This window comes from Lytechinus pictus, chromosome 14, assembly GCF_037042905.1.
Source record: "Lytechinus pictus isolate F3 Inbred chromosome 14, Lp3.0, whole genome shotgun sequence".
Classification (NCBI taxonomy): Eukaryota; Metazoa; Echinodermata; class Echinoidea; order Temnopleuroida; family Toxopneustidae; genus Lytechinus; species Lytechinus pictus.
The window spans coordinates 26,820,001-26,842,980 of record NC_087258.1 but is presented as its reverse complement, the minus strand read 5'-3'; the positions used below and the strand labels follow the sequence as shown (position 1 = coordinate 26,842,980).

General features: G+C 36.9%; 1 protein-coding gene across 1 annotated transcript in view; it reads right to left on the bottom strand.

The window, feature by feature from the left end:
• Positions 1-11,083: 11,083 nt before the first annotated feature.
• Positions 11,084-22,980, bottom strand: part of LOC129276396 (ATP-dependent translocase ABCB1-like) — a 38,203-nt gene continuing 26,306 nt past the window's right edge. The window contains exons 18-26 of the mRNA XM_054912771.2: positions 22,434-22,517; positions 21,682-21,885; positions 18,881-18,981; positions 18,214-18,354; positions 15,672-15,828; positions 15,224-15,421; positions 13,585-13,788; positions 12,869-13,015; positions 11,084-12,078 (exon numbers count right to left, since the gene is read on the bottom strand). Coding sequence (XP_054768746.2) covers positions 11,878-12,078; positions 12,869-13,015; positions 13,585-13,788; positions 15,224-15,421; positions 15,672-15,828; positions 18,214-18,354; positions 18,881-18,981; positions 21,682-21,885; positions 22,434-22,517 — 1,437 coding nt within the window. The 3' untranslated portion in view covers positions 11,084-11,877. The remainder of the gene's footprint in view (positions 12,079-12,868; positions 13,016-13,584; positions 13,789-15,223; positions 15,422-15,671; positions 15,829-18,213; positions 18,355-18,880; positions 18,982-21,681; positions 21,886-22,433; positions 22,518-22,980) is intronic.

The window sequence follows — 22,980 nt, the reverse complement described above, 5'->3', positions numbered from 1 at the left end:
ACATTTCGGAACAAAAATATATTTGTTTAACACTGTAAAATTAGGGGAAATTAAAGATAAATCATATTCTACAACGTTTTTTAAATCAAATTTTTTATTTTTCTGGGGAAAAACAAGCCGTTGCCATGGCAACGGACCAATTGGAACTATCTTGGTGATTTTGAATATTTCTAAATTTCATATGTATTCAATTGGGAGCCTAAAAAGTATAATTTTGGTCATCTATATCATGTTTATTTACCATTTACATGGGAATGTATGTCATTTTTTAGAAATTTATCCGTTGCCATTGCAACGGCCGAAAATGGCATTTTAAAATTTACCTCCCATCTTTAAAATAAATCTTACGGCATATACTACTACTTGTGAAAGTTTCATGCTTTAGTCAAAATTTGCACAATTTTTGTGATTTTTGGAGCTTATCCGCTCTACTATAAGTAGGTGTCATAAGTATGTGTCATGTACTTTGGAATTAGATGGTGGAGGTGGTAATTTTTTTTACTTGATTGCTAAGAAAGCATGAATGCTTGTAAGCAAGCAACAATCTAGAGGACCGACGCACAGTGGGCCGGGGCGAAACAAAAGTGCGCCAAAAGTCATTTTGGGCAATTTCAGATTTTTAATTTTTGTCATGCCCAGCTGAAAGACAACACCTTGAAGAATATTTCAGCAAAATATTTCATTCAGAAATTTGCATAAAGGTTGTTAATTTCCTACCTCAAATCTAAAAATGTGACATTTTGCGAAATGTCGCGTGGAAGACAACCTAGTTGAAAAACAGGCCATTTTACAGAAGGTTTTTCATGTAGGAATCTGGAATGGCTCCCACATAATCCTGATATAATCTTTTTTTCGTATGAAAGTGTTCAAAGTAGATAATAGACACCTTTCAGGAGGTTTATAGGATGATTATACCTCGAAATAGGCTGAAAATCAACGTTTTTTGCATTTACATTAAAAGAGTTTAGATTTCCGTGGATTTCCGTCTAAATTCTATAGGCATCATTTTTCGCGATGTCTAAGCTTTAAGTCGATACAAAATTTAGCTGCCCGTTTTTGCCCGTTTTCATATTAGAGCCGATTTTACTTGACACAACACCCCAAAACCTGTTCAAAAACGGTCATTTTTATACCGCGCAGTCGTCATAGCGCACCGTATGGGTGTACATTACCGTTCGGTTTTGCACATCGAGGACGATTCCCCTCTCATTCCATGAAAATGACATGAATTCCGGGCACAATTTTAACAAAATAAATTTTCTTTTGGGGAATAAATTGGAGGATTATTTACAGTTTTGGGTCAATTTCTGTCATAAATTAAAACCGAAAAATTCCAGTTGAAATCAAACGTATACTTGTTATATCCATAACGTCATTAAACAGCTTTTGACCATGAGACAAATTCGTCTTTGCATTTAACTAGCAGGTTCGACAAAAATATAAGAAAATGGTGTTTATATCATGAAATGTTTAAGACAGATTGAATAAGAAAGCGATAGTCACCATTGTACTATTCATATAAAATCAAAACATACGAAGAAATATACTCCTCACATGGGTGGTTTATCACGCATTCATGGGGGGGTATGCTTGTTTGGTTTTAAATGTATGTAAACCAAATACCATTTTATTCATCTATTCATGTATGTCATATTATTTCTCTCATTACTGTGAGTGGACCCCTCGAGGAAGGGCATTGATTATGAATGGCTCTGAATAGAGTGATCAGTAGCGTACCTAGGATTTTCCACAGGGGGGGGCAAAACCGTCCGCCCAAAAATTTGACAAGCAAAAAACAAGGTCTTCAACCACAAATATAGGATTTCGAATCAGAAAAAAAATGGTTAAGCAAAAAAAAGAAGGTCTTCAAGCTCGTCAGGGGGCGGGTCTTCAAGCTCGTCAGAGAGGGGGGGGGCAGGGATACGTCCTTTGCGCATGGGTAGTGACTCGTCAGGGGGGCAGACTCTAGTGAGAGTGATCCATTTGTATCTTTGTGTCTGTATAACATGTCTGTTGACATTCGTAGGCCTATTTGCAGAGTCTATTTTCATTTTTTAAGGCAAAAGCTTGAAAGCCTATAGGGATGGAATTGTTCTACTCCCGTCGGGAATTAGGTGTATTTCATCAGCATGAAATGTCCGATCTGCTAACATGCAGTATCTTCGAAACGAGCCGTCTTTGCTTTGTTGCTCGTATCTTTCTGTCATCATGATCATGGCAATAAACTTAAGTCCCGACTAAAGTGTACATGAAGTGTGGTCATAATTTTCAAGACATTACATGCACGTTCTAACGTACCAAAAGATTGATAATTTGATGGAATTGCTAAGTCGGAATTAGTCATTATTAGCATGAATAAAAGTATAGTGCCAATGATCCGTACTTAGGGTTTTTGCCTCTTTTTGAATAATTCGACGGTAGGCAATTTCCACCTTTGATATACTTGATATACAGTGCGTATCAACAAAAAAAAACACTTTGAAATAATCCCGTAAAATTATACATTTGTAATATCCTGAAGATTTTTACACATTTTAACATTGGTACAGATCTAACTATCGAAAAATATTTCCGCTTGAGTGAGCACCACTTACTTTTGAAAAGTTAGTGAAAAATGATTTGCGCATGCAGAACTTTAAAATAGTTATGCGAATAAAAGTAGACCTTAATCATGAAGAACACGTGGAATTTAGCTAGTAAAAATGATTGAAGATATATTTTACCTTTTTAAACTTGTTTCCTTGCCCAAAACACCTCGAAGAGTACATTGCGCCCCACCCCACTCCTCCACAAACCGAGACCATCAAGACGATATTTGCTTTACACTGAGCTGTGATTTACATGAAATGGCTTATAATTAGGCTTGATTTTCATCTTGTAATCATTGTTAAGCTTGGGAAAAGTGTCGAGAAACAAGTATTATATGAAAAATGAAATGTAAACCCACTTTAAATGATAAAAACTTAGTGAAAAAAATGCTGGAGATGTCCGATGTAAACTTTTGTTCAGACGCAGTTATGTCCTCAGATCCAGCTGGCACAAAAAGGGTAAGGGTTGTGCTTACTAAGTGTTTTCAATTTGGGTGGCAAAATTGTTACATAATGCTTGAATGTATCCGTTTTATCTAAATTGATTAAAACTGCAAGGGAAATGTATGAAAATGTTTCGCAGGGTAAGTTTGATTTCGCCCGTTCCCCTTGACACAGCGTGAAAACGAGCATTTATGCGCATTAAACAGATTTCTGCGAGCTTTACAAAAGTGGACGGTGCTCACTCAAGTGTAACATTCTGTCAATTTTTTTACTTTTATTTGATAGATGAGACCCAAACCCAAGATTATATGAGAAAAAATTACCCACATGTTGTATATTTTTTTAATTCCCAGCTCTTTTTCAAAGTGTAAACTTTTTCTTGATACGCACTGTATAAGCAACAGTTTCTAATTTTGCAGGTAAGTTTGTTAAAGAGTTTGATAATACGTCAAATCGACAATAATGAAATAGCTCGATTTTATCAAACATTTTGCAGGGACTCAGTTTTCTAATTATTAGGGGAGCAATAAAAAGCTCTCCTAAAACTTTTAAGGGGAGCATTAGCGGAGCACTACAAAAAGCTCTTCCTTGACATACAAGGGAGCTTGTCCGATTTCAAAATGGATGGAGGAACGTACAACCCACAACCAAAGGAGACGAACAATCCGATATAGATCTATGCAATATTTATTTACAATATGTATTTGTTGTACATTGTAATGTCATTCTTGCAAGTGAGTGCAATTGCTTACAATATGTTACACAACCTTGACAGCGAATGAAGTTTTCAAGGATGACTCGAAAATTTTGATCATTGACTGAGACTCTTGTAAAGCAATTGCTGAGGCGATTCTCACTCCCCTTAAAACTGGGTCCCTAGCTGATTTTGATCATACAAAGTGGGAAAGTATGGACATTCCTCGACAGGCTGGGGCGGTATGAGTTAGACCGTCCGCCTCAATTATCTTTCCATTTATGAAAAAAAATATATATAAAAGAGGGGAAAAATCACGTATTTTTCTGTTTAGGACCCCCCCCCCCCTATTCAAAATACCATGGGCAATCCCTTATTATTGATGGTGCTATACGGGCGGGGGATGTACTAGAACCAATTGTGAATTAAGCCTAAATGACAAGCGATCCTTATATGATGAGAGATTTGCTCTGCCGTAAAAGTTTGCAATTGAATATGATAAGGGGGACACAAAAAACAAGAGTATTTTCATTCTTCTTTTTAACGTTCTGTGTCAGATTGCTTATCAATTATGAAACATTGTAAATAAACGCGAGAGATATAACACAACGTCTCAATTATTTCATTGCTTTTTCTTATTTGACTTTTATCAAATCAACCAAATAAAATATCCTGAACAAGGTGGTTCACGAACCACTAGTCTCGCCTGATATCGCGATCGATAAAATATCTTTTGATCTTACCATCCTCATGTAAAGAACTGAGAGCAATTTGAACAAAAACTTGACCTTTTGACCCTAGATGACATTTGACCCCATAACCCCCCTGGACACACATGTGGTATTACCCAAGGATCATATGAACCAAGTGTCAACATAATATTGATGCAGAAATAAAGAAATAAGAGCAAGTTGAACAAAAACATCAAAATTATCATGTGACCCTTTGACCCCTAGATGACATTCGATCCCATCACCCTCATGGACACACATGTGGTATGACTCTAGGATCATATGTACAATGTGCCAACGATAATTGATGCAGAAATAAAGAAATGAGAGCAATTTGAACAAAAAACTAACATTTTTGTAACAGACATGACCTCATACTATCATTTGACCGTATGACCCCTAGATGACCTTTGACCCCATCATCCTCATAGACAAACATGTGGTATTACCCAAGGATCATATGTACCAAGTATGAACTCAATTGATGCAGAAATAAAGAAATGAGAGCAAGTTAAACAAAAACTTAAACATTTTGGAACAGACCAACAGGAAAAGTGATTACTATAGGTCTCTGCCGAGCTTCGTTCAGACGAGACAAAAATTGATCATCTAATCTTAAGGTTTTGATCTTGCATATGGTGTTTATAATTGATATATTAAACAAGTGGAACGCCTCTGGCAGTCTCGCCTACATTACGCAATTTGATATAGCAGCAGTGCTAACTTTGAAAACTACTATAAAATAATCTTTCACAAAAACACCATTCATATAATGACATAATACCACGTTCATTGACCATAGACATTTGAACGGAGACTTAAGACTGTCAACTACACCCATGTCCACATTTCATTCACTCTATCCATAAACTTTCAAAGTTATGATGGCAATTCAACAATTACCCCCAACACGGCCAAAGTTCATTAACCTTATTAAAATGACCATTGACTATGGTCATGTGACCTGAAACTCGCACAGGATATTCAGTGGTACTTAACCTAATGTCCAAGTTTCATGAACTAGATCCATAAATTTTCAAAGTTATGATGGTAATTCAACAAATACCCCCAACTTGGCCAAAGTTCATTGACCCTAAATGACCTTTGACATGTGACCTGAAACTCAGGCAGGATGTTCAGTAATACTTGATTAACCTTGTGTCCAAGTTTCATGAACTAGGTCCATATACTTTCTAAGTTATGATGTCATTTCAAAAACTTAACCTTAGGTTAAGATTTGATGTTGACGCCGCCGCCGCCGTCGGAAAAGCGGCGCCTATAGTCTCGCTCTGCTATGCAGGCAAGACAAAAATGAAACAGAAGAGAAACTTGGAAGGGTAAGAGGGTGTAGCAAGAGAGAAAAGAGGAGACAGGTGACGGAAGAGAGGGGAAGAGAATGAGAGTTGGAGAGAGAGGGACAGAACAAGAGAGACAGTAATGAAGCAAGGATATTCATATGACTGTTGTGTGAATACAGTGAAAATCAACTAGTTTTGGTAGACTTGGCGTTTAAATTATATTCATATTCAAATGACCCACTTGGGTCACCCCCTCCTCCCCCTTTCAAAACATTTGGTACTCACAATGCACAGATCGTTTGAAAACAGATGAATTTGTGTTAAAACAGGGTCAATACTTTTATTTTGTAGCTGCTCATACACCAAAATGTGATCTACATGTATGTATACACAAAATATACAAGTAAATTTATTTTACAATATTCGATCAGCAATACCCAGGGACTGTAGTCGTTAAAACACCCCCCCCCCCCAAAAAAAAATAAGAAAGCTGAACTGAATGGTCACGGGAGGTGTAAGATCGTTGCCAAAAGGTAATGGGGGTGGGGGGGGGGGGGTCATCGTTAAGTCTCATAATTAATTGGGTTTGTTTTTAGTAAACAAGGCAATATGTCTGGTGCAACAATTTTTGGGAGTAACAAAATACAGAATAACATACAATCATTTACATAACAACTTCTTTGGATGTTTCTGTATTAAATTATCAATTGAAGTAAATTATTCCTTCATATTTTTTATTGAGGTTTATTCATAAGGTTGTTTGCACACGAACTTATGAACTGGAATATGGAAAGCCACATATTTGGTTTTTATTATTGATGGCCTGAGCTCAGGTTTACAAAAAAAAAACAGATAGCGATATTTAAATATATTCACTGTGATAACCATTACATGCCCTACTAACCTACGTATTAGTAATATAATTTTTCTATTCAATTAAAACAAAGTAATATATTTTATGTACATCAGTGAAAAATAAAAATGGACTCACATTTTGTTGCTTCCTTAAGCAAATTGTATGTAAACCATATTGTTGTTAATAAAATCATTCATAAAGTTGTGTGTAACATGACCCATCATTCCAGTACAGGCAAAAGTCTTATTCACAATAAAAAAAAATCATATGATCTAAGAATGCCTTTGCATAATCATGGATAAAATGATATAAATTATTTGAATGACAAGAAAATTATCTTTACAACATGTGATAACACGAAAACATTAATACATGTTCTTAAATTTAAAACTAAAACTATACTAAACTACGGGAATGCATCAAATGCAGATTATATATAATTTGGTAAACAATGTACTTTTCTTTCAGTATACATTATTTGGTGAATAAAAATTACATCACAAAGAGTATTTATACTTATTGCAATCACTGGTTTGCACTAGCATAGATTAGATGAATAATACCTTCTAGAATACACAATAATGTTGTTAAAATAATTTGTAGAAATAAAGACAGTGAAAGCTTACCATATTTTTCTTCCTCTTCTACTCCACTTGAAATTCATTAAAGAAAACAATGAATTATTGAAAATAAATTTTTGAAAATCAATTGAAAAAAAAAAGGGTTTGCAGAGATGACGAAAAACAGCCAACACAAACGCAATAACATCTCTGTACATTCTTTTCTTTGGTAAGTACATATATATATATTGTACATAGAGTGTGTTCAATGTCAGTTTCCAAATTTAAATGGCAAAATGAATCATGATTGAAAACGTGATTACAAAATGCAGATATGAGAAACAAAGGATGTATATAATGTCCTCCATTCCTGGTTGTAAAAATGTTAACATTTTTCAAATCACGATTCGAAAGAAGATGGTGCAAAAGATGCGTTTGTATACGTGATCAGCTCAGATTTTATGACCTTCAATATTGCGAATGAACACAATTGAGTTTTTAAAATGTCTTTTTATTTGCTCCATCTAAAGTGGGAAATTTATTAAAGACGATCAACAACAAAAAAACGATCAGCGTCATATTTTCGACACTGAACAGTGCACAGCTGATTGTGTTGTGTTCTGTTTTGTAATGGAGTTTTTTAAAACACGGTTCATGTTGCTGTTTAATTTGAAAATCGACATTGAACACACCATTATTTTATAAGGATGAAAGCTGAATACTAGTAGTACAAGGCTAAGAATCATTATTAATTATCAGCTGATTTGAATTACATAAATTTTTTATAAATAATTTGAAGTATATAATACATAGTATTTAATGTATATATAAATATAAACAATAATAAAAAATTTAAAAAGAAAACCTTCTTTGGTATTGTTGAAATAAATGACAATCTATGATTTTCTCTTTCAAAATTTTAAAAAAGGTTAAAGCTTCATTTGATTATATGTGTGGAGAGTTAAAGCTTGTCTAAAACTGGGTTCCTTTCTCTCCTACTAGCGTATCATATCCCTGAAAAGAGAACAATGCAAGACTAAATTATCAGCAAAAGTTCATTAATGTTAATTATACTAGGGATCCTCCAACATTCCAATTTACAAAGGTGGAAACCTGTTACTAGATTTTTCACCTATTGATTTTTTGTGGAAATTAGCATATTATTTCAATGTAAACTCATTCGACTTTGGCTAAAATAAAATGTACTCCATCAAAAAGTAAAGAAGGCAATGCATAGGTGTTCATTTAAAAAGGTCTGCTCATTTTAACAATCACTTACATGTCCTTCAAATTTGTATCCAGAAAAATAGATTGCATGGTACGTGAAAGATCCAAATGACATGCCATGGTAAACATGTACAAAATTTCATCCATGTAATTTTAAAAACATTCCACTTTTGGTCAAATAGAGCTTAGGAATGTTGGTCATAATTTAGTGACTTGGAATGCTATACAATGCACTTGCAATGATTTAATGAAACTGACTCAATGTGTGGGATACACAATGGTCATTAATCAGGTGCACTGGTGTCTTTTTTGCGGTGTTAAAACCACAATGATTGGGTATACTAACCACTATATCGCATGACAATATGGCACTAAGTCTAAATCAGTGATCGTAGCCTCTTTACAGGCTTTTTGATGTTATTGATATTTATAATAGGCCTATTCATCGGAGTTGAATATCTAAGAAATCCTGTACAACCACTTGCGTAACTCTTTTTACCTTCATTGCATTGTCTTGTCTTCCGCAAACAACAGATAACACTTGGTAATTGCAAGATCACTGTTGTCTTGGTGCTAGTGCTGAAGGTGTAACTCAGACTGCCTAACCCGCTCTCTAACACCAAACACAGGTGTACAAAATGAATCAAATAACATTATTGAGAGCTCAACACCCATCAAAACCATTTCAAGCACCAGCCTCTTCAAGTTTGGTGTTTTGGTTGGGGCAAGTAATCCCACAACACAAGCACTAAAATTGACACCAGGATAAAAACCACCACCAGCTCTCAACAGTGAACTTCGCATATTCAAAGATAAGGCACTCTTTTTTCCTTTACATACAAATCTAATCAAAATCTTTGGTACGCATATTGTGGTATAAATTGATATAGGTTATCATAAACACAAAGAAAAGGGGAAAATAAAAATGAAAACCTAAATTTATGTCAAATGATGTAAATATTTCCTTTAAGTGTTTAAATATAAATCAGATTTGAAGAATTGAAAGAAAATGGAGAAATTTCATACCAATTTATGCATAATTTTCTTCTGTTTTGTTCTCACATATGGATATGTAAAACAGATATTGAAGTCAATCTGATGAAGGATGTATAATACTAAATAAATATACTTAATATTCAACACAAAGAAAGTAGGGCATGGGGGTCACAAATTCAATGAAATAGTAGACATTTTGGGGGATTCCCTGAACTTGGATTCCAATGAAACACAAATATTATCACAAGCACATTTTTCTTCTCTGACCGCATGTTCACAAAAAACATACTGAGCACTATATAATGATTCTCATGAATTCTAACAATGATAGATATACAACAAAATATTCATTAGGTGCATGTATAGAATGAATACAATATACCTCAGGGTAATTCTATGAATTAATCTGCCTTTCCTTTCATCTGACCTTCAATTTTCTCCATTCCTACTACTTGACTCCATTCACTGTCCATCCCAACGTTTCGTATGAACAATAAAACAGGATTGATCATTCTAGCCAGGTCCCACAGATGGTCGGACGTAAACATTGGATGGTATATTGGCCAAAAAAATGCTCTTCAATATAAGAGTTCACGTACCTACCTTATTCCTCGTCATCCAGCAAGGGGCATTTTGCAATTCTTTAATGAATCCATTATGCCATGGCCTTGTGTTAATACAAGAACTGCAAATGACTGATGATAATTTCAACTACGGATAGCTAAAACTATGGAAAAGCCAATGACATTATATTTTCTGTATAAAGAAACAATGTCCCTTTGATTTAAAAAAAATAGGCTGATTGATGTAGATTTCAACTGTGTAAAGCTTCAACTATGTAAGACAAATGAGACCATAATGACATAAAAACAAGCACTCAAAAATACCATTATGCACACATATCAAATCAGGATATCAATTTCTCATAATACAGTATTAAAATTGCATGAGGTGAATGGCGGTAGAATAACCTCTCAATAAATGTGAGATTGACGAGTATTAATCATTTTAAGAGCACAACATGAAAGCACTTTATTCAGACGTTTATGTGCACAATCTGGATGGCAGATTATGGAGATGCTGGCCCTTCCATAGTTGAATCAATTGTAGCATTGATGCAACAAGGGCCTTAACCCTTTGCGTGCGACGGGCTTCCACAGAAGCCCAGCGAGTCGTTCACTTAGCTTTGGGAATCCAACCCAAATAAAAACTTGTTTTTAGAGGAAAAAGAAAAATCAGACAAGTTTATAGGTGAAAGTTTGAACAATATCGGACAAACAATAAGAAAGTTATGAATTTTTAAAAGGTTTAAAAATTGGTAATCACTATACCCATGGAAACTTCAAACTGGCCGCATATGTGATGTCATAGTGATGTAAGGCAAGGGCTACTCTTCCATGTACCCCAATGCATAAAATGGCTAAAATTTCATTTTTTTTCAAAAGTTAAACTTCAATTTATATTTTTCTTTCATGAGGACATAAAGCAATATGCTACCTGGGTTATATTTAGATTACAGCCCCAGGGGAATGGGTACTTAGGAGAAAACCACAAATCCCTGATAATTAAGTACATGGCCTATGGGAAAGTTGTCCTTGCCCCTTGTCATAATTAACTTACCCAGTTGCCAATTTGAAATCAACATAGTCTTAGGGATCTCAATTTTAAAGCAGCCATAACTTCCTTACCTCTTGTCCGATTTTTTTCAAATTTTCACCGTTCTGTTTTCTTTATTTTTCTCCTTTCCAACACAACATTTAAGACCAAGGTTAGGTTCCCCTTTAACTTATAAGGGCTCATCATCATCCTTGAACTCACCAGGTTAAATCTATGAATACCAAAGCCTATTTCAACAACACTCCTAGTTAAGTACGGTACTCTCTGAGGAGCATTTCATCCAGATTTTTGTCCGATAAACCTGCCGGATGAAACCGACTTCGTCAGAAATGTCCGACAAGTCCTTTCATGAAACGCTCCCCAGATATTAAAAAGGTCAGTCGCTGGTACTCAAGAGGTTTGAATACATTGTGACGCAAATTGTCACTTGGTCTTTATCTGCTTTCTCTACTTTCCATTCGGCCTCATCCCATTTGATCTAATGCAAGTTCTTCCCTTTAGATTTAATACATTTGGTCTAATTTCCCATCAGACTACGGTATATCCATCTCCTAAAATATCCACCTCTTACATCTCTTAGTTGGTATGGTTAAATAAACTGATTATGAACCAAATTTTTACTTAACAAAGTAAAAAAAAAAAATATATATATATATATATACTATGTAGACAAAGCGGAAATTGGACCATCTGGGCATTAGCCTAAAAAAGGAATTAGACTTGGTGGGTATTGGATCATCAATAGTGAAGACCAAATTGACAGTAGACTAAACTGGCTTAGCCTGCATGTTATTAGATTTTATGAGAAGCAGATCAACTGCTTGTACCAAGTGAATATGAACCTCTTTTTGAGCCTCTGTGGGCATCTATTCTACATCAATCTTGCCCCCAGTTAAGGTGTAATAGTGTCCTTTGCTCTGGAGGAGCTCCTGGTGGCTTCCGCTCTCGACGACCACGCCCTCTCTGATGACGGCGATGACGTCGGCATTCTGGATGGTGGAGAGACGATGGGCGATGACGATCGACGTCCGGTCCTTCATGGCGTTATCCAGAGCTGCTTGGACGACCTAGAGGACAAATTATATCAGATTATTTAAAAATGGTTTCAAGTGGAAAGATGACAGAGGAAAGGAGGAAAAGCACATGTTCATAATAATGCTCTATTCCTAGGAGTTACTCATGAACACATGTATTGGGTATACAGGCCTGTGTGTGGCCAGGAAGGGTGACTAGTTTGAAGAAAGATCCTAAGATATGGGTCCCCCTTTCATTAAAAAATCCTTAAACATAACATTTCATGTCATACCACAAAATTTATCCTGTAACATAATAATAATAATAATATTCCGCATTTATATCGCGCTTAACACATCGGAACGACGTCTCTAAGCGCTTTACAGATATATTATTACCCCAGTCATCGGATCCTTGCATGCCCGCATACAATGTATGCACCTTCTCCACTCCCTGGGGAGCATTCCAACAAGAGTTCTAAGACTCAATTGCTAGGCATACTACATAGGCTTTCGCATCCTACCGGGTACCCATTTAACACCTGGGTGGAGAGTGGCAAATTGTGGATTGACGCCTTGCCAAAGGACGCTAGGCCATGGTGGGATTCGAACACACAACCCTCTGATTACAAGGCGAGAGTCAGAACCGCTACACCACGGCGCTTCCACATGATTTTATATCATCCACATCATAAGAGCTTTGGGCATACCCATTTACCGTAATCGAGAAATGAATTGGAATGGTGAAATTCAACTTCATTAGATTTACCAAAACTTTGAATAGGCTTGAAAGAGCAAGCAAATAATTTTCAAACATTCTGTCGATAAACACGATAATTATTACCTTTTCACTCTCTGTATCAAGTGCTGAGGTAGCTTCGTCGAGGAGTAGGATCCGTGGATTCCTAGCCAGTGCTCGGGCGATGGCTACTCTCTGCTTCTGACCCCCAGATAACTGGGTTCCTTTCTCTCCTACTAGCGTATCATATCCCTGAAAAGAGAACAATGCAAGACTAAATTATCAGTGTTATAGCTACAGTGGACAGCAGTGGTCAGGCCCAACCGGCACAGATTTCCAACCATGACTCATGATGATTAACACTGCTTCCGTCCACCACTAATTTCAAATGAAAAGTGTTTCATAACTAAGTCCTTGAAAAAAGGAATCGCTCTTGCATTCATTTCCATCTTTAATCTTGTTTTATTTGCATAATTTACACTAAACATTCCAATATTATAAATATAAATATAAGTTTATTAATATTATCAAAGATTCACTAATGTCAGCTTGTTATTGCATCGATGTTCCTTCACTTTGGGCTTTAAGACCACTATTACTCAGCCTGAAAAAAGTTTGTAATGCCGTGAAATAGCAACCACAACTAAAATGGGTCTAGCTAGAACACTGGTTGAAATCTTAGTTACACCCGTGGTTAAAGAATGGGGGTAATGTTCCCTCAGTAATGTACAGATGGGGAAGCGGTTTGCCATGAGCACAGATGTCATGGAACCAAATTACCCCTAAAATAGAAAAGAAAAGACAGTCGCTGCAATACTTACAAGAGGAAGAGACGCTATGAAATCATGGATGTTGGCCATCTTGGCAACCTTCTCGATATCCGCCACTTCCATCTTCTCGTCGACGCCATATCGGATGTTATCCCCGATAGAACAGGCAAAGAGGATCGGTTCTTGGCTCACGATCGCCATGTTTGCTCGGAGCCACTGGATGTTGATGTCTTTTACATACTTCCCATCCAGAGACTGTGCAAAGTGGAAATATGAAGCACATAATGCAACGGTTATCACTCTTTCTTTTCTTGAAGAATGCAAATGACACTTCATTGATTTGACAGACCATAAGCAATAAATTATTTTCATCAAATCAAGAACATAGTTGAGCTCATCAAGGATGGCATATAGATTGAATTCAAAGAATGGCTGCCTCGGTTACTTTACACCCAAAGTTTGATATTTCATAATAAATGTACGTTTGGCAATATCTCAACAAAACATTACCTCTTAAAGGCAAACTTTTGTTTAGATACATTAAAGGGGTACTCCAGGCTGAAAATAATGCTTTGAACAGATAAAGTGGAATCAGACAAAAAGAACACTGAAAATTTCATTAAGATTGAGCAAGAAATAACAAAATTATGACATTTTTAACTTTTGCATTATTCCGGTGAAACAGTAAGCTCTATGCATGTCTTCATAAATATGCAATGAGCAAGCTGATAATGTAACATCCACACTACCACATATTGCATGTTCATGAGAAAGTGCAGATAGAAGTTTTTAAAAATTATTGCTTAATTTCAAAATTCAGTACCTTTGTCAATTGTTAATCAGATTTTGATTAAATATTCAGCATTTTGCTCAGTGGATTTATTTAGAGACGATTATTTTCAGCCTTAACCCTAAATCTCCCGGGGTATTTTTATTCTTGTCATTCACGGGGGGGCCATAATGGCCCCCCTTAAGATCTCAGCCGCGGATTGCGCGATCACAACGAAAATTTTCATGATGGTAAAGAATGACGTAATCTACGCAGTTGCATTGGTAAATTTCACTGAATTCATATGTTTTTATTTTATATGAATGAATTATGCTAATTTATTCATGAAATCATACTTTTAGCTCTGATTCACTAATTAAAGCTTCTAGAATGCTATTTTTGGTGAAAATATTCTTTAAAGCATTCCTAACAATTGTGAATGAAAAAAAATTCTTGTACCAAGACCGATTTCTTATGTATTTTATTGTTTTTTTTATTTCTTATGTATTTCTTTGTTTTTGACTTTTTGTTTTTTTATTGTTTTTTCGATGGAAATCATTCCAGACTTAATTCTGATCATAAACAAGGCAAAATTAATTAAGTTTAATCAGTATAAGTAGAAATAATGATACATTTATGAATTTTGGCTAATACACAATCTGCATTGGATTTGTACATGAAATCACGTTTATGAGCGTAATGTCGTAACCGCGTACCCGGGCATCACAAATTTGGTCTCAAAATTTGCGCGAGACTTGAAAGTAAAAAGTCAGTGAGCAGCAAGGTCAAAAAATTTTGCGCAGCAGATATATCACGAAAATTGTTGAGGGGGGGCCATTATGCCCCCCCCCCCGGGAGAATTACATGTAGGGTTAAGTACCCATTTAAAATTAGACGTTGAAGAGAAGTATACTATCATACCACTGTGCCTTGTTCTGGATCGTAGAATCTCTCTAGAAGTGATACCAAGGTACTCTTTCCACACCCACTCTCTCCTACCAAGGCTACAGTCTGGCCTGGTTTGATGGTAAGACTCAGCCCTTTGAGAATGGTGATGTCTGGACGCGTAGGATAAGCAAACTTGAGACCACTATACTCAATCCTACCTTGCACTGAACTCTGTTGCGAAACAAAACAGATTTAAAATATGTCAACTAAGCAGAATAACGTAGCATCATTATCTATTTCATATCTCACCATGACGGCATATGAACACTTTAGAAGTTGACTTGGCAAAATAATGTATCTCGCCGTGTCAAATTTTCAAGACTATCAAGTCAACCTGGCAAGAAAAATCTACTGCCTTCTAATCAAGCAGATGGTAGTTTACGCTTCTGTACATTTGTGGCAGTTCCGCTGCTATTCTTACCGGATGAGCCCCGTCAGTGGAGTAATTATCGATAAGAGGTTTGGTGTTGAACAGGTGGAGGATAAGATCCGCAGAATGGCGAGCCTTGGCGTAGTCTGGAAGGAAAGCCATTGACTGACCGACCGAGATACCAGCAAACGCAACTCCGAAGATTACCCTATCAAAAAGAAAAGAGTGTAGGGTTATTAGGCTACACCAACTTTGTCTGACATCATTTAGTCTACATGGTTAGATGAACTGCTTCTGAACCAAAATTTCATTTGACAATGTGCAAAATAAAGTTGACAAAGTGGAATCTATCTATCTATTTACCTATCTATCTATCTATCTGTCTGTCTGTCTGTGTGTGTGTCTGTCTGTCTGTCTATCTATCTATCTATCTATCTACCTATCTATCTGTCTATCCATCCATCCATCCATCCATCCTTCCATGAATGATTACGTGAGCTTTGAAGGTTTGCATGGCGGTAAGACTAAATGGAGAGTTTTGCGTAACACCATGTCGGTTAGTCCTGAAAAGGACTGTTGGTTTATATTTCTGATAATAGTGCTTAAAAGAACTGTTATTCTGGACGATTCAAGCTTTGCTCACCTGAGAGCAAAACTTAAGGCCACCGCACACCTTACGACCCGACTGGTCGCCGACTGGCTTGCGACTGAGTGAGGGGAGATGTGACGTCACAGCTCTTGTCAGCTTGAGCGTCGCAGACCGGTCAGAGACAAGTCGCAAGGAAAATCGTAAGGATTTGACATGTCGAATCCAACGAACGTAGAGGGCAGCAACACACAAGCATGTTGCTCTAAGGAAGGTCAACTCCGCTCAAATTTTGTGACCACTCTAAAAAATAAGGTGGGGTTTTGGGAAATTTGTCGAGTTGATTTTTTTTCATTTGTTAATTTCAAATATTTTTTAATGAACAATTATTAGATCGGTTATTCTGGGTATAAATATTAAAGGTATTACTTTTATTTTTAAAGAAAATATTTAGCTTCAATAATCATGATTTTGACATTTTTCCTCATTTTGGAATATTAAGTCTATGACGAGGATACCTCATATCTCTTATTTTCTTCTGCTGAATTTCGCTGCACCACTAATAAATGCATAGACAACCACCGTAATAATCGAGGTAATTTTTCTGGCCTGGGTGCGCCGAGTCTGGGCCGCGGTCGCGCAGCTAGCTAGTGACGTTGATGATGCGCTGGGGCTTCAGGCGACTCGTCATAGACCTTCTAGCAACATAGACAATGACGTCCAATTTGCCTAGTCTGATTTGAAGTGCAATTGCTTCAGGGCTGATGTTTATCAACGATGATTGTTCAAGGTTAGATTTCAAATTTTTAATTTCATTCGACTTTTAAATCTATAAATCTGAAATAAAGGCGCTGTTTCCCCGAAATCCGGGTCTAAATTTCAACTTCGAGTCCGAGACTATGGACGGCGAAAAAACCCCATGCATCGGATGCATTGCATTGGCTGCGCGCTGCGCTGCAGCTGCACTGTGATGATGGGTTCAGCGAAGAGCTCAGAGAAAATAAGGTGGTCATATTCAATCCCGAAATGCTTTGCGAGTGGTCACAAAATCGTCTCGACGCAAATCACCTAATACAGCCGTCTGGTGAAATTACTGATAACAACAATCACCGATTTGGTAATGATTTAGTTTCTAAAACTTATATTTGTGAAGTTTTAAATATCAACGTATGTTTTTAAGTGTATGTATATTCTCCAACATAATTTTTTAATGTTATCTTTGATATCGTTGTAGTCATATTCTTTCATATTGTTTTCGTGATCGCTACTAATTTGTTGTTGTATTGGATCGGCGTATGATTTCGTTGGCATAAATGATAAAATATGCGCGTACCTCAGCTGCATGCGCGTATCGAGTTGACCTTCCTTAGAGCAACACGCTTGTGTGTTGCTGCCCTCTACGTTCGTTGGTCGAATCCTTATGACTGGATCGCAAGCTCAATCCAACTTCCAGCCAATCACACAGCAGAGTTGCACGATGCGTATTATGATAAACAACGCGCATACGCAGTAGTAAGCGCACTTTCTCAGTTGCTATGCCAAAAAGCAAAGAGCGCATGCGTGAGTCCCAGATCGGATCGCAAGGTGTGCGGTGTTGAGGCTTATGACTGCCTTGCGATTAATCTCCCCTCACTCAGTCGCAAGCCAGTCGCCGACCAGTCGGGTCGTAAGGTGTGCGGTGGCCTTTATGTGCTTGAAATGTCAAGAATAACAGTTCTTTTAAGCGCTATTATCAGAAAGATAAACCAACAGTCCTTTTCAGGACTTACCTACAGGGTGTTAATGCAAAACTCTCCATCTAATAACATATGATAAGTGTATGTAACATTTATATTGTATTGAACACCATTTTTCTATTGATCTACATGTATCTATCTATCCATCCATTGATCGATCCATCCATCTATCCATCTATATTTCTAATATCCATTGATTGCCCAAATCCATAGGGAACATACTCTAATTCAACTGACTTGATATAATTCTGTTAAACTACCCCACACTCACTTGAATACTTCATCCCCCGTCATATCACCGATGGAGACCAGATATCCTCCAAGACGGAAGGATGCAGCATAGATGAAGAAGATCATCGCCTGAGAGACGGCAAAGGCAAGGCCGTTAACCTGACTGTTTATCTTTCCTTGCCTGTAACAAGAAATTTAAGCCAGAAAAAAACACATTCATGACTTTGATGTACTACATGTACATATCATACAAAAACAAATTCTGTTCGGGTGCTGCTTTTCATGGTAATTAATTAACACATAGTTCAAGTGTACCTAATGAAAAAAAATGACTGACATAGCAACACACATGGCTCTTCTATAACCCCAATAAATCTTCTTTTGCTTTTCTTTAGAAGCCTCCCCCCCCCCCTCCCAAGTTATGGCAGCCATAAGTTGCAAAGTTCTGAAATCTACCTATAACAGGCTTTGAGGAAGTGCATTTATATTCATCATAAGTTAAACTTGCAGTTACTATTGAATCTCAGTCCATCCGAGAATGAATAATCTATATGTTTTTAATAAAAAAATTAGGTTTTGAAAATCTAGACCTAAAATGACATGGTGACCAGTGATCCTAATTTTTTTCATTAACGACATTCTCATGAAATTATTGTTCGCAGTGGCTACATTAGTTAAGCATGCCAAAGTCATTTTCTTCTATTTACTTGTAAGGATTTTCCAGTTGCTCTGCATAATTGCTGATCATCCTATCCTCAAGGTTGAGTGAGGCGACAGTGCGGACATTCTCTATCGCTTCAGCTGCAATCTGGTGGTTGGAGAAAAAAGTAGCAAAAAATTCCAAGTGAGTTTGATGTCAATTCAAAACTGTGGGCGCAGTATTCATTCAGCCCTGGTAACAAGATTCAATTTAGGGTATCGTGAAAAAAAACAATGCATTCATCATTGGACCCTTTCTCAACTTACGGGTTGAATTAAGCCTAATTAATTCATGAAATTTGCATAAAACATGGTTTCAAACCACAGATTCAAAACCTCCTTTGTGAATTCTGCCTTGGGGTTTGGACTTCTTTGTACCTTGCTGGCTTCCTAAAAAAGGAAAAAAATAAAATAAACAAGTGGAATGCCTCTGGCGGTCTCACCTGCATCACGCGATTCAATATAGCAGCAGTGCTGACTTTGAACAAGTGGAACGCCTCTGGCAGTCTCGCCTGCATTACGCAATTTAATATAGCAGCAGTGCTAACTTTGAAAACTACTATAAAATAATCATTCACAAAAACATCATTCATATAATGACATAATACCACGTTCATTGACCATAAATGACATTTGAACGGAGACTTAAGACTGTCAACTACACCCATGTCCACATTTCATTCACTCTATCCATAAACTTTTAAAGTTATGATGGCACTTCAACAATAACCCCAACATGGCCTAAGTTTATTGACCTTAACTGACCTTTGACTTGGTTTTGTGACCTGAAACTCACAGGGGATGTTCAGTGATGCTTGATTACTCTTATATCCCAAGTTTTATGAACTAGATCCATAAACTTTCAGAGTTAGGATGGTAATTCAACAAATACCCCCAACACGGCCAAAGTTCATTGACCTTTAATGACCTTTGACCATGGTCATGTGACCTGAAACTCGTACAGGACGTTCAGTGATACTTGATTACTCTTATGTCCAAGTTTTATGAACTAAATCCATAAACTTTCAGAGTTAGGATGGTAATTTAACATATACCCCCAACACGGCCAAAGTTCATTGACCTTAAATGACCATTGACCATGGTCATGTGACCTGAAACTCGCACAGGATATTCAGTGGTAATTGATTAACCTAATGTCCAAGTTTCATTAACTAAATCCATAAATTTTCAAAGTTATGATGGTAATTCAACAAATACCCCCAACTTGGCCAAAGTTCATTGACCCTAAATGACCTTTGACCTTGGTCATGTGACCTGAAACTCAGGCAGGATGTTCACTAATACTTGATTAACCTTATGTCCAAGTTTCATGGACTAGATCCATAAATTTTCAAAGTTATGATAGTAATTCAACAAATACCCCCAACTTGACCAAAGTTCATTGACCCTAAATGACCTTTGACCTTGGTCACGTGACCTGAAACTCGAGCAGGATGTTCACTTATACTTGATTAACCTTATGCCCAAGTTTCATGAACTAGGTCCATATACTTTCTAAGTTATGATGTCATTTCAAAAACTTAACCTTCGGTTAAGATTTTGAAAATAATTTTCCCAACATGGTCTAAGTTCATTGACCCTAAATGACCTTTGACCTTGGTCATGTGACCTGAAACTCAGGCAGGATGTTCAGTAATACTTGATTAACCTTATGGCCAAGTTTCATGAACTAGGTCCATATACTTTCTAAGTTATGATGTCGTTTCAAAAACTTAACCTTAGGTTAAGATTTGATGTTGACGCCGCCGCCGCCGCCGTCGGAAAAGCGGCGCCTATAGTCTCGCTCTGCTATGCAGGCGAGACAAAAACACCATTTGAATAATTATTCACAAAAAACACCATTCATATAATGATACAATACTACGTTAATTGACAATGGACCTTGATCATGTGACCTAAAACTCGTCAGTGATACTTGATTACCCCTATATCCACATTTTATACAATATATCTATAAACTTTGAAAGTTATGACAGCAATCTAATAATTACCTCTAAAATGGCCAAAGTTCAATGACCTTAAATGACCTTTGACTTCGGTCATGTGACCTGAAACTCGCATGAGATGTTCAGTGACACTTGACGACCCTTATGTTTAAGCTTTATGAACTAGACCAATATACTTACAGAGTTATGATAGTAATTCAACAAATACCCCCAACATGGCTAATATCCATTGACCTGACACTCACACAGGATGTTCAGTGATACTTGATTAACCTTATGTCCAAGTTTCATGAACTAGGTCCATATATTTTCTAAGTTATGATGACATTTCAAAAACTGAACCTTAGGTTAAGATTTTGATGTTGATTCCCCCAACATGGTCTAAGTTCATTGACTCTAAATGACCTTTGACCTTGGTCATGTGACATGAAACTCAGGCAGGATGTTCAGTAATACTTGATTAACCTTATGGCCAAGTTTCATGAACAAGGTCCATATACTTTCTAAGTTATGCTGTCATTTCAAAAACTTAACCTTCGGTTAAGATTTGGTGTTGACGCCGCCGTCGGAAAAGCGGCGCCTATAGTCTCACTGCTATGCAGGTGAGACTAAACTCCTTTAGAAAGCCAGAAAATGCAGAAAAAAAATGAAACCTGCCTGAAATAGCCTTAAATGGGAATTTGCCAGGGTCTGAAGTCAGGCAAAAGACTGAAGATTTTGAGTTCAGAATTATTCATACTTTTCTGGCTTCCTGAAAAAGCCCCACAATGTGAGGTTGACAGGGCCCTAAAGTCAGGCAAAAGCCTAGAGACTAGCATCTCTGGATTTGGACTCGTTCATACCTTGCCGGCTTCCTCGATGAGAGCGGCATCCTTCTCGTGTCCCCCTTGGAGGATCTTCATCTCAAGGGCACCAGAGATAGCCAGGACTGGGAGACAACCAAAGATGAGAAGAGCCAGCTTCCAGCCAAAGATGAAGCCGATGACAAGAGCAACAATCAGCGTGACCATAGACTGCACGATGGTGCTGATGCGCATCCCGGTGGCCTAGGTAGGAAGAGGAGGGGAATAAGGAATGACAATGAAGGAGGCTGCTCTTTTTTTTCTTTTGTAGTAGTTATATATGATGAATTTTCATCACTCTAATCCTTTTTCTCTCTGAAATACTAGTCAATTCAAAATGTAAAGCCTCTTTGTCACAAAACACAGGCTCTCTAACAATAGGAGGCGTAATAGCTCAGTTGGTAAGAATAAGGAGAATACAAGGTTTAAAGTTTGGGGTTCACTCAAGCATGCCACATTTTAACCGTGCAAGCTGTGCTAAAACTTCCAGCACTGGGGAGAATTGTTACAAAGAAACCCCTCGTATCTCAGTTTGGGTTTAACTTAATACTCGCAAATATGGCAGAATGGAGAAAATAGTTTCTCTTTCACATACAAGATCCTTTTTATTTTATTTTTAAGTTTTAGGCCACAAAATTACTGTTTTGGGTAGTTACAGAAAAGCTTGCCCTGAGATCTATTATTGGTTTAGACGTTGAGGTTCACATACCACATGAGACTTTGGCACTCTTATAGATAAATTATTTTCTTACCCCTTTCACGTTTGACGCATCTGAAGACAATCTCGTAGCTAGGGCACCAGTACTGTGGCTTGGCTGGTCAAAATATGCACAGTCCTAGTGGGAAAAGAGCAGAATACTTAACATTACTTCACATGCATCTTTAAACAGAACAGAATTACAATAACTCTTGCACAGTATGTGCTATTTATTCACTGAATATTACCATCATCATCGCATTCATCATCACAATTATTATTTTTATCATTATCACCATCATTACTATAATCATTATAATTATCATCATCATCATTATTACCATAATTATTATTATTCCTCTGATCAAGATCAAGTCTGTATATTTTCCTTGAATAACGTTGCTCTAACAAAAAGTACCAGGTAATTTCAAGTGTAACTACTACTAATGTCCCATAGTTTAGTCTGGTCGTGCCCAAGATAGCTGTCTTCTGGATGTCAAACAAGCCAAGACGAGGAGAGATCTTGGTGATACAGGCTTCCATTACCTTCTTGATCATTCATGAGTGCCCAATGATGACTGGTGTAACCTTCATATTTACAT